This window comes from Vigna umbellata, chromosome 3 (assembly GCF_029865625.1).
Source record: "Vigna umbellata cultivar VRB3 chromosome 3, Vumbellata_1.0, whole genome shotgun sequence".
Taxonomy (NCBI): domain Eukaryota; kingdom Viridiplantae; phylum Streptophyta; class Magnoliopsida; order Fabales; family Fabaceae; genus Vigna; species Vigna umbellata.
Window position 1 is genome coordinate 49,049,369 of NC_142167.1, and position 12,929 is coordinate 49,062,297.

At 32.6% G+C, this 12,929-nt stretch overlaps 1 protein-coding gene across 1 annotated transcript; it reads left to right on the forward strand.

The window, feature by feature from the left end:
- Positions 1 to 4,441: 4,441 nt before the first annotated feature.
- Positions 4,442 to 11,016, forward strand: PHO1;H1 (EXS (ERD1/XPR1/SYG1) family protein). Its single transcript, XM_047323343.2, has 14 exons — positions 4,442 to 5,277; positions 5,383 to 5,683; positions 6,415 to 6,826; positions 6,938 to 6,986; positions 7,086 to 7,157; positions 7,466 to 7,595; positions 8,244 to 8,364; positions 8,452 to 8,701; positions 8,809 to 8,913; positions 9,036 to 9,080; positions 9,174 to 9,326; positions 9,598 to 9,876; positions 10,295 to 10,431; positions 10,708 to 11,016. The coding sequence occupies exons 1-14, from the start codon at positions 5,062 to 5,064 to the stop codon at positions 10,796 to 10,798; spliced, it is 2,361 nt and encodes a 786-aa protein (XP_047179299.1). The 5' UTR covers positions 4,442 to 5,061; the 3' UTR covers positions 10,799 to 11,016.
- The last annotated feature ends 1,913 nt before the right edge of the window (positions 11,017 to 12,929 follow it).

The following is a 12,929-nucleotide window of genomic DNA, read 5'->3' on the forward strand; positions in this document are numbered from 1 at the left end:
TTCAAAAGTGATTGTACTCTTTCTTGAATAGGATCATATCATTTGAAATCAGAGTATGTATATCATCTGATATCCAGATTGTATCACAAAGTTAATTAATATTGTCACATTTAATTTTAACACTAATTGACATTAAGTGAAGTTATCCAATCAAATGGATATGTTAATAGGAAATTACAAAGATGACTTACACACAATTGATATTATGTCACCTTTCATCATAAAATTAATGTTCATTAAGTACAAGTGTTCGATAAATTCATAAGCTACACTCTACAAATAGACATGTGATATCTTTAATAGATATAATAAAAAGATTATCCAAAAATAATTTTGTGGTGGTTTGAATATTAGTTTTATATTCATGAAACACCAATGCAAAAAAGATTTTTAGTAATGATGAAAATATTTTTTTACAATGATTTTGGAACTGTTGTTAAATAAATAGATTCACGAGGACCCTTAACTACCATTGTATATTCACATAAGTTTTAACCTTCATTGTTTGTGTGAGAAACAACAATAATTATTGCAATAGTTATATGCATTTTAATTATCTTTAATTAAAATTTTGGCTAACTTTCAACATAGGTTTTTTATTAAACCATAGTTAAAGGTCAAGCACAACAACAACTATATTAAGAATTGTCATCATTTTTGTAGCTTAGTGGTGTAATAGTTAAAAGGGTGTCAGAATCTTAATAAACTCAAGAAGTATTGGGGGATTCAAAATCCATGAAAAATGAGATAGCAATGTTGAGCGCAAAGAAAATACCATGATTTTATTCAAGTGTAATTAAAGTTTCAAAGTGTATTTAACACAAACAAAATGACGTGCAATGTAATAGATTATGGAAGAATTACTCAATATTTTTATATTGATTTGTCTTATATTGTAGACTACTGTTCTTGACAAACTAACTAGGCAAATTACTATCATAAAATATAAACGAGTATTCTATTAGAACATAGTCACTCTTGACTAACTCCTTACGAGTATTATTTCAAAATATAGCTTTTTCTAATTAACTCATAAATTATTCTTTGACACTTAATCACTCTTAACTAAAAAAATTTGAGTATTGTTTAAACAACAAGTCTCTCCTAAACTTAACATGAATATTCTTTAAACAAATCAATATTGACTCATAACATATGACAATGTCTATATTCCTAGACAAAGGCAAGGTCACCTCAACAAGGATAAAACTTCAAGTATTAACTTGTTTGGATTTCTTGCCTTGTGCCAATTAAAAATCTTTACACATTGAAAGACTTCAATATAATTATTAAGCATATTAGTTATGAGATAGTGGTTATATGATCTCTTTAACCAATAACTAATGTATTTCATCATCTATAATAGACATATCATCGTTACGACTTGACGATATACATAAGATTGATTTAATTGATCTCAATAAGAAAAAGGTAAACTTCTTGCTTTCCAAAGAAGATTAGAGGTGGATATGGCATCTAAAGATTTCTCATTCTTTCTTAGTTTGTTTTCTTTGCAAAGCAAAGCAATTAAAAATTTCAAATATAAAAATTGTATTTCTACTACTAGACCTTTGCAATTTGCACATGGATCTTTTGAATTACTAGTTAGACAATTGAGTTTGGGTGGTAAAAGACATTATTTAAACCAACTTTTGAACTCAGGGTTTAGTCAAAAGTGGTTTCATTCCATATAACACTTGGGTTTCTAGTCAAAAGTGATTGGTTTTTCAAATAATACTTAGTTTGTTTTAGTCAAGATTGCTTGTGGTTCAAACAATATTTGCTTGTATCTTTGTAGTGTTAATTTGTTTAGTAAAACTTGATTAAGTTGATAAAAAACTGGACACAATCTACCTTTTGTAGATGAACTAATATAAATATTTACTCTGTAAATTCTCTTTGCTTAAACTTATTTAAATTGCATGTTATAAAACATGCACTAATAAAAGAATGAGAGTTTTCAAAATAATAAGTATTTTGTAAACATTTTTTTATAGATTACCTGTAACATTAAAAACTTGTGTCTATCATCACTATATCATAAGTAACTCTATGAAAAATTCTAAAACCTTTTAATACACAATTCAACCTTTTCTTTTCTTGTGTATTCAACATAATTGAAAAAACATATAAAGGAGGAGTGTTAGAATTTGAGAAGTTTCTTTGGATAGGATTTTTGTTATCATTTATTGTCGTTTCAAAATTAAAATAAATTGATTGTAATAACAAGAGGAGAGAAGATTAATAGTTTAGTACCTTTTGATGAACAAATTGTGAATTTGTTGATTGTGAAACATTTTCTTCTTATAATACACAATACCTCTCTTATCCAATTTTATCTTACAACTATTCAACTAAAATTTATTTCACATTTACTGTGATAATCTCCATTATTAACACTTTGAAACTCCATAACTGCGTGTGTAGAATTATTCAATTGACACAGGAACAATAGCACTATTTGGTAGACATGCTTTGGTGACTGGCCCACGTAGTTGAAATAAAGGTCAAGATCAAAAGGCATGTAGGGTCAAATGCATGGTGTTTTCTGTAAAAAAACGTGGTATGTGGTAACACGATAATGTAAATAATGATGTATATGAATGAAAACACTGATGCACCAAACGTTATGCTATCCTAATCAGACCATCATTTTCATGGCTTGTCATTGGTGCCACACGCCTGAGCCCTCGCATGTCTTTATCTTTTCCACGTGGAAATACATGTTTCTCTTATTTGCATCAGACCATTTTCCTATAATAATGTGGTTAACATTTCCTTCTTAATCAACTTTTCCATGCAAATTGATCTTATATAAGGATCAGTATTATAAGCAGGAGTTATACAGTCTTCTAATTTGAGTTACTGTTTTTACTATTGAAGCTGTGATTGTACACCCTATTCTGATATTTCCAGTTTATACAAATTTAAGTTAGATGGTACCAGGTTCTGTTTACATATCAAGATGAGAAAGAATATTTATTGTACATGATGCTTGATTTGTTAGATCTTTCCTTAACTGTGTATGTCAGTGAGTTTGTTCATTTCATCCTTATGAACCTACTTAATCATCCTTTATATTGTTTCTGCAAAGTGTTAAACAATACAAAACTGATAATATTCCTTTCTTTTTCTCTGTATTGTTGTGTCCAAATATCTTTTCATGCATGAGGGTCCCAAATGGAAAAAGAAAAAGAAAACCTAAAAATGGCGTATCTTTGAGCCACCCATCTTAGGGCGCTGTCAGTTCTCCACAATTATAATGGTGATTTTGCAATCCATGTCTAGAAAACTGAAAAGATGGCACCTTTGTTTGTTTGTTCCATGAGAAAATATTACATGATCTAAATGCTGAGAAATCCAAGTATTACATTGAATAAAAATGAGAAAAAGTTTAACACCATATAAAAAATAAGACTTATAAATTCATTTTCTTAAGATTTTAGAGTAGGGGTTAGGAGTAATATCAATCTTTTATCTGTGTTAGACTTATGTCATAGATTAGGGATTAGGAATAATATCAATCTTTTATCTGTGTTGGACTTATGACTCATTTGATATTGTGTCTTTTCGGTGAATTCTTCCTCGAAAAATCCTTCACTAAAAACTATTAGGTGTTTGTTTTCTGAATGTTCATGTAACATGTAATAACTTATTTTCTGAATTAACACAATCCAAATCAATGAGTCTGAGGAGAGGGCAAGGAGGGAAAAGGGTACATATGTGTTACAGTTTTTGTAGCTTTTGCTTGAAGGTCCAATAGTGTTTACAAGTTGGGTAGATAGTGGGTTTAGAACCAAAGAATAGAACACAGAATTCAGTATTGTTATTAGGAAGATACTGGTATGCCAAAGATATTACCAGCCTCATTAGATGTCATGACACTATTATATGCTGCTTATCCAAAGTACATTGGACATGCAGTATGGAGGAATTATTCCATACCAAAACCGCGTATTAAAGTGAGCCTTATCTACTAATTCCCTTGTACAAAGATTCCAACATGAAGTGTTGGAGCTTACCTAATCTACGGCAGTAATAATTTAAAGAAGATTTGGCATTAGAAGTGTGCAAATACGTGTTGGATTTATAAAATTTCAGTATACTACTTTTTCCATATAATATTTTGCAGATATTCTTTTTGGCACGGAAATAGGGAAGCAAGAGGTGGTCATGTTCTCCCCTATGGTTTACTGTGATACAAAATTGACTTGTCATTGCCACTCATCAATCAAGGTCTCTTAGAACTGAATTGCCAAAACTCGACGAAATTGAAATTGTGATGCTTTTGAAGTGATGAATGCAACTTCTTGGTTTAGATGTGAGCAATGGACTCAACTTTATGGTGAAACAAAAGGGGTTGCTTAATGAAAGTGGAGAAGTTGTGAAAAGCTTTTAGTTATCCTGAATAAGTGGAAATCAGGTTGGGCTAATTAGAGAGCACCTTTGTGTGCTAGCAAATAATTTAGCCAATATGTTTCGCTTTTCAACTATTCAACAAATTCTAGACTTAGCATACCAGCAATCACACTAAATACAATCCATATCAAAAATCTGAAATGCCCTTTGATTGTTTGTATATTAATAACAACAGCAACAACATCAACAACAAATCCTCTAATTTTTGCTGGTGAATTATTGTGGGAAACTTTATGAATTGAAAAAGCATGGTCATCCTCTATCTATCTATCTATGTGTATTCTGAATAGTCTAATTTGTCCCTTCTCAGACAGAACCACTTTAAATTGCCACCCTTTTCAAAATCCTCATGAAGACATGTTGGCCGAGGAGTGATCCTAACCCGTGGTGGTTTGGTTACTTTCCGGTGAGGCATGCCATTGTACATGCCAAATCCTCAAGTGGAGAAGCATAGGATCTAAGTATATTATAGAATGTGCTCAAGAGCATCAGTACCACAACATCAATCAAAATACCTTTTCCAACCCCATATATTATGTCATTTTGGGTTTCCCTTAATCACTCACAAGACAACAACACTCATCATCTAGAGCTACACACTCTACTTCTTCCTTCTGAGGTTTCAAACAACAAACAAAGAAGATGGTGAAGTTCTCAAAGCAGTTCGAGGGGCAACTCATTCCAGAATGGAAAGAGGCCTTTGTGGATTATTGGCAACTCAAGAAGGACCTCAAAAAACTCCATCTTTTTAATAACACACCCAACACTAGTAGTACTTCTCTACCTAAGTACATATTTTCATCACTAAGGAACTACTCTCCATTTGGCCACCAACATAGACAGCATGGACCGATACAAGTAATCCATCTTTCTCTTAAGACACATATAAGAAACAAATTTTTCTCAATACTTTTGTGCTTGTTTGGTTTATCAATTCATGATGTTTCTTTTGGTCTTTTTCAGGTCCGTAGGAAACTTGCCTCATCATCTTTTAATGGGGACATGTATGAGACAGAACTGCTAGATCAGTTTTCTGACACTGATGCCACCAAAGAATTTTTTGCATGTCTGGACCAGCAACTAAACAAGGTCAACAAGTTCTACAGAACCAAGGAGAAAGAGTTCATGGATAGAGGAGATTCCTTGAAAAAACAAATGGAAATCCTCCTTGTGCTCAAATCCACATTCAAGGAGCAGCAGAGCAAAGCAGGCTCTTCCCATGGCTCCAAGGAAGATCAATCTATCTCATGCACATTCTCTAATGGTAAATTACTAACTTTGTTTCTCCCATTTTACATAATTCAATGTCCTTCATATGAATGAATATTTGTTCGCAAGTTTATTTCATTGCAATTGTTTTCTTTTCTTTCAACTAGCATATTGGATAGTATTTTCTTCATGTTAGCACACATGTAAACCTTGATATGGATTAACATGAAATCTTTATCCCAAGTCAATCACCTAACTTTTATAGTTAAGGGAAATGCTAACTATTTTTTGTTAAACTCATATTTTTCTAAGTTTTCAATCAATATTTGTTTAAAAAAACTCATCCACCCATGTCACCTTTTACGTATAAGAACTAGCGACACTAGATGATAAGACAACATATTCATTTTTCTGTCTACTATTCAGTACGAATAACATGTGCACAAATTTCTCCAAAGTAAGGCGAAATTTAGAAATATAAAATGATATTACACAGAAATAAATAAATAAACACAGTTCATGTGAGTTTTGTGAAACCCTTTGTGAACAATTAGTGTTTTTTTTCTTTATTTGCTTTATATAATCAAGTAAGGAAGGAAAAGAAAAACTTGTAGGCTATAAAAAACTTTTATAATTATCCAAGCTAAATGAGCATGAAAGGCAGACAAAAAAGATTATCATGACAATGACTAGTTAAACATTTTTTTTGAGTGTTTTATGAATGAAACGTGATATGAGAAGTGATGAGTAATTATGTGTATCTAAAACTCTGGTCATTGGAAACAGAGGAGGACTCTGTTAGGAGCAGACCACAGCAAGAAGAACTACAGGACACAACAAGCACAAATGAATTGGAGAGAGTTGAAGCTCCATTTTCTGATTCCCCTAGTGCAGAAGAACTTGTCAAGTCTTTGCAAATGAAAAGAGAAGATGGTAAATTCAGAACTCTTTCTGGCCGTGTCATCAACTGCCAAGGGAAAAATCTGAGGATAAACATTCCCTTGACCACACCATCCAGAACCTTTTCAGCCATAAGCTACCTTCTCAGGGAAGATTTGCTTAATCAGTCTTCAAGGAAATGTGGTCCAGAAGGTGGAAACATCCACCTGAACAAAACTAATTTGCACCATGCTGAAAAGATGATCAAAGGAGGTTTCATTGAGCTCTACAAAGGCCTAGGATATCTCAAAGTTTACAGGTAAAAAAAAAAAAAAAGAAAAATTTCTTTTTCAGGCATGTTTGTATAATAAACCTAACAGATGTATATAGCCTTTAATATGAAAAATCTTATGTTTTGTCCAATTTTCAGGAACTTGAACATGCTTGCATTTATAAAGATTCTGAAGAAGTTTGATAAGGTAAAGTGAATTACAGGCTTCAAAGTTGATGTCACAAATGGGGTTTCAACTATGTTGTACCAAACAAACAGTACAAAACATTTCTTTGTGGTTTTTCAGGTCACAGAAAAACAAATTCTTCCCATTTATCTCAAAGTGGTTGAGAGTTCTTATTTCAATAGCTCAGATAAGGTAAATCTCAGGCACACACTAAAACTGCTTCCTAGTAAAATATATGTGTTCCATCAAATAGACTGATAAAAATGTGTGATACCATATCAAATCATGTCAAGAGTTTGCCCATAAGTTATGCTTGCACCTGAATGGTCACCGACAATCTCAAGTGGCCAATAATCTTTATGTTTCATTTGTGCACCACTAGATGACCATGAGTCATGCAAAATAAAATTTAGATATGGCTGTCTGTCACTCGCACAAGGGTTTCTTTAACTTTTTGAACTGGCTTTTCTTTGTTTGCTTATTACTCTGAGAAATGACAGGTGGTGAAGTTAGCAGACGAAGTTGAGGAACTGTTCATTAAAAATTTTGCTGAAGATAACCGAAGAAAGGCCATGAAATACCTTAGACCAAGCCAACGTAAAGAATCACATGCTGTAACTTTTTTCATTGGTGAGTTGCTCTCAGCCAAGTATTGGTCTTTTTTACTTGCTCTTCGTTTTTGTGTCTTTTGCTTTTCAATCATTTTGGTAGAAATCTTTAGTCTTGTTTGCTTTTGTGACCATTGATATCAAAAGAAAGCACAATATGGAAACTTTTAAGGCACTAGGTTCACAAAAGGAATGGCAGTAACTAGTCCACTCTTTGATGGATGGGAAGTACAGGTCCCATGCTACTCTATATATCATATTTAAACCATGCATAACCTTATGAAGGATGAAACCTAAAAAGCCCATCTAAACATATAAGGGAAGCATCCCAATGGTTCTTTGGCAATGTTGCCTATGTGGGTTTCACTAACAAGATTATGCCCATGTGTGTTCCTTTAGTGCAATTACAGTACACCAGCACCATAACATATGTTTCATTGTTTCTTTTTTTTTGCAAACCAAAACCTACTTTTATCATGCTTGCAAGCTAAAACCAAGAAAATAGAGTCAAATTCAAAGTTGCATGTTCTTAATAATTAAAGTAGGTGAATTTAAGGGATGAATAGATACAACATTGTCAAACATTTTTTACCCTAAAGAATGAAGATTGTATAGAAAGTTACTTACTTCCAACATAACTTATTAGAGATTATGTTTCAAACAAAATCAGGACTATTTACTGGATGCTTCTTGGCACTTCTTGCGGGATATGCTATAATGGCTCATGTGACTGGTTTGTATAGACCACATCAAAATTCTGTCTACATGGAAACTGTCTACCCTGTGCTTAGGTAAGTAAAAGTGGTTCTTACATCAGAAGATATAATTCAAATTTGCATAGTATTTGCACATCAATAAGTTCTGTCATGTCTTTGCAGCATGTTCAGCCTTGTGTTCCTACATTTCTTTCTTTATGGTTGCAACATTCTTGCATGGAGAAAAACTCGTATAAACTACAGCTTCATTTTTGAGCTGGCCCCTACCAAGGAACTCAAGTATAGAGATATATTCTTAATTTGCACGATGGCAATGAGTACTGTGGTTGGTGTTACGTTTCTTCATTTGACTCTACTGACAAAAGGGTATTCATATGCCAAAGTACAAGACATTCCCGGACTTCTTCTTCTGGTAAATATGTTTATCATGTATTATATCACATTCACTTTTACATCTTTTTTGGCCTAATACTTTAGTAAGCTCAGCTGAAAAATTTAACACTGTTACTGCACTTGCAGGGCTTCTTATTAATACTAGTGTGCCCCTTCAACATTATATACCGGTCAAGCCGTTACCGCTTCCTTTGTGTGATAAGAAACATAATTTTGTCACCCCTTTACAAGGTAGTGTTTCCCACTATCATCATTGTAGAATCATGTCATCAGGCACAACACACAGTAGCACTAATTGTCCAAAAAGTGAAAATATGTTCAATGAAACAATTTGGCTTCTCTCTTCTTTTTAGGTTGTCATGCTGGATTTTTTCATGGCTGATCAACTTTGTAGTCAGGTAGTGAAGATTTTTCATTACCATTAATGAATAGCTTTTTACTCTAAGGGGAAAATGTAATATTTATTCAACAGTTGTATCATTATTTTTCAGGTACCAATGCTCAGGAGCCTTGAGTACGTGGCATGTTACTATATAACCGGTAGCTATAAAACTCAGGACTATGGATACTGCATGAGGACAAAGCACTATAGAGATCTAGCTTATGCAGTGTCATTTCTCCCCTACTATTGGAGAGCTATGCAGGTAAAACAAAATATTGAGTAAATTACATCAACACTTCTTAAGGTTCAGCAAAGTTTCTCATGATACTGCTCACTCTTTGACTCCTACATTACCCTTTTCATTATCCTGCAATAACCACTAAAAAAACAAGGTTCATGGTAATCTCAAAAGCCCTTAAGGAATGAAACTGCATTTACTTTAAAAAGATTTGTGTTTTTCTTCCTTTGAAGCATATCATGGTATCCAATCCAAAAGGGTAGAACTGATGTGTCCTATAACTGATGTTTTGCAGTGTACTAGGAGATGGGTTGATGAAGGGCAGACAAGCCACCTTGTGAATCTGGGAAAATATGTATCAGCAATGTTAGCAGCTGGTGCCAAAGTGGCTTATGAGAAAGATGGGAGTGTAGTATGGCTCTGTGTTCTGGTGATAATGTCAAGTGCAGCAACTATGTACCAATTGTACTGGGACTTTGTAAAAGACTGGGGTTTGCTTCAAATGAATTCCAAGAATCCATGGTTAAGGAATGAATTAATGCTTCACAGAAAAGCCATTTACTACTTCTCAATGGTACATGTCAGGCCCCTCTCTATCTGTTCACCTAGGAGCCTGTAGTGTGGGCCATTTGCATGCAATTGGCACCCAAAACCTACCTTCACTCATCAAAATTTTAGACAAACATGCTAATTGTCGTAATCTAACCAAAGAACACATCAACCATACTATTTGGTGTTCATGATAATAAAAAGTCACAAAGTGGAGAATAAACATATTCTCAAAAGAAATGCTGATAGGGCCATTACACAAATTAAAGTGAGATTCCAAATCTAGATCAAAAAAGGACAAAAGATAACAACAGAAGGTTAAATTTTTGCCTGATGCTAAAACCACACATTATAGGAGCAAATTATTATTTCCTTTCAGATTTATAAATATGGGCCCTCCACTTTCACACGTTGACCATGAAAAACTTTTGCAATTTATGCAGGGGTTAAATCTTGTTCTGAGGCTTGCTTGGTTGCAAACTGTTCTTCATTCAAGTTTTGAAAATGTTGATTATCGAGTTACATGCTTATTTTTAGCATCTCTTGAAGTAATTAGACGAGGGCTATGGAATTTCTTCAGGTAAATGAGTTAAAGTGCAATTATTTTCACTCATGGAACACAACATACATGCATAATCTTTGTCTGATATGAACCAGGTTTCTCAAATTTTCTGTCAAAATTAGTCCCTGTCTTTGAAAAACAAGATTTTAGTCCTCATATTTTATAATTTATACATTTGTCTTTCATTGTGAGACTAAGTTTAACTCAAGATTCGTTTTACCATTACAAACTGTCTATCAGTCACGTGAAGTTTACACAAAAACACATCATAAAAATAGTATTTTTCTGGTGCAGATTGGAGAATGAGCATCTAAATAATGCTGGCAAGTTTAGAGCAGTGAAGATAGTACCACTTCCTTTTCATGAAGTTGATGAAGAAGACTAATAATAAAGCCATTGGGTGATTTATTCGAGGGTAGGGGATGCTTCAAGACAAGTATTTCAAGGAAAAGATTTTATGTCTTCCTTCAAGTTGATGTAATATTGATCAACTTGATTATTTCATTTGGTTTATTTGCCTGATATCATCCTCAATTCTATTACACAATTTTTCATTAACAAGAAATAGAAAATTAATGAAAAAGTGTTGTTCCACTTTTTTGTCATCTACTTTTTAGATCCCTTATTATCATCCACCACATTATGTATAATTTACTATTAAAGAAGATGGGAAAGCAAAATAGCATGTTCTCCAATAAAATTGTTAGGGTTAATATGCTTTAGGATAATTGAGTTATTCCTCTTGCAATTGGTCCGAAATATTTTACATGAAGATTTGAGAAATGCATTCGGTGAAGCATATCATTTTGTTATATATCAATGTTTCATTGTTGTCATCATCGTGTCACTGAAATCGTTCACAATGTAATCAAGAACCCACCAAAGTTATCATAAGGTGAAATGGAACCTATCTAGTATTCCACATTTTATTTTAAGTACTTGAAAGACATCTTTATCTTTGATAATTAATTGGATTTTGCTTTTGATTCCTACTACTTTTTCTTTTTCTTTAAATATCCCTAATACTTTTTAAAATTATCTTACATTGTTGTTTTTATTTTTCAAAACACTATTCAAACTGCTAGTGGAATAAGAAAAAATATAATAAATTTATTAAAAATAAATTATTAAAGAAAAAATTATATTAAAGTTGTTAATAGTAATCCGTCTAATCAAGACACAGTGCATGTGATCTAATGGAAAATTATCTCCATTATTGTATCTTTGCGTTTTGAAATGTTTGCTATATACATACCTCATAAAAATCAGCGTCTAAAAATCTTATTTAAATTATATGTCTCTTACAATCCATTAGATGCTACTTTGTGAAAGAATTTTAAAAACACTATTCACCCCTCCTTTTAGTGTTTTTTTGTGATTTCATAATAGTGATAACATACCTCCTAGCCATGGTCTAAGCATATTCAAGAAGAATTAAAGTCATTTATACAAGGTGAAAGAAAGCTCTTTCTCTTAGGTCATCATGGAACACCTCTAGTAGATTAAAAGTATATAAGCCTTGTATTAAGGACCAAGTGAAGAGTTTTTTAACAATTTTGCTTAAGTTATAGAGCAATATTTGAGTCTAGCTTAAGCTAATCTTGGGTGATTAGTTTTATAACCCTAGCTTAGGGTGTCCCATACGAGTCATGGTGACCATATAGCAAGCTCTTAGTGGAGAGTTTTCTTACAAAGGTAGTGATTATATGTCATTTTCTTAGTTGGAAACTTTTGCTAAAGTAGCTTTCCACATGGCAAGCTCTTAGTGGAGAGTTTTCTTACAAAGGTGATGGCTATGTGCCATTTTCCTACTTAGAAACTTTTGCTAAAGTGACTTTCCACATGACAAGCTCTTAATAGAGAGTTTTCCTACAAAGGTAGTGGTCATGTGTCATTTTCCTAGTGAAGAACTTTTGCTAAAGTGACTTTTCTTATGGTTCTAGAGTGAAATTTTTTTCTAAAAGTTAGAGTGCCACATGTCAAACTCTCCTTCACTAAGATAGGATTTTTAGGGTTTGGTGCAAGATAACATTTTAGGATTTCGGTCTACTTTGATCAAGACTAGAGTATCCCATGTGGTCTCCTTTAGCCACCATTCTTTAAAGTTGACTCAACCTCTCAAGAGAACTATCAAAAACCTTTATCCCACTAAACACTCATAAATCGAGAACATCATCTCCATTCATTCATTGTTTCCGCGTTAATCTCACTTTCATGATCTCATCTTTATGCTTTGGCTCAACCTAGCTTGAAGGGGAGCCTATCAAAGAATAGGATTTAACTTATATCTTTAATACCATATTAAGAAATAAACTTTAAACTTAATTAATCTTACAAAACTTGTGTAAAGTGAGATTTAAACTTACTTATATCATAAAAATTGATCTTATTTGTAATTAATTTATAATTATAACATTTATACTTTTGAAAATGTACTTTTAATATAGTAATTTACAATTTAAAACAATAAAAGTATACATAAAGAAATTGAAATAAATGTGAGGTTAAAATAACTT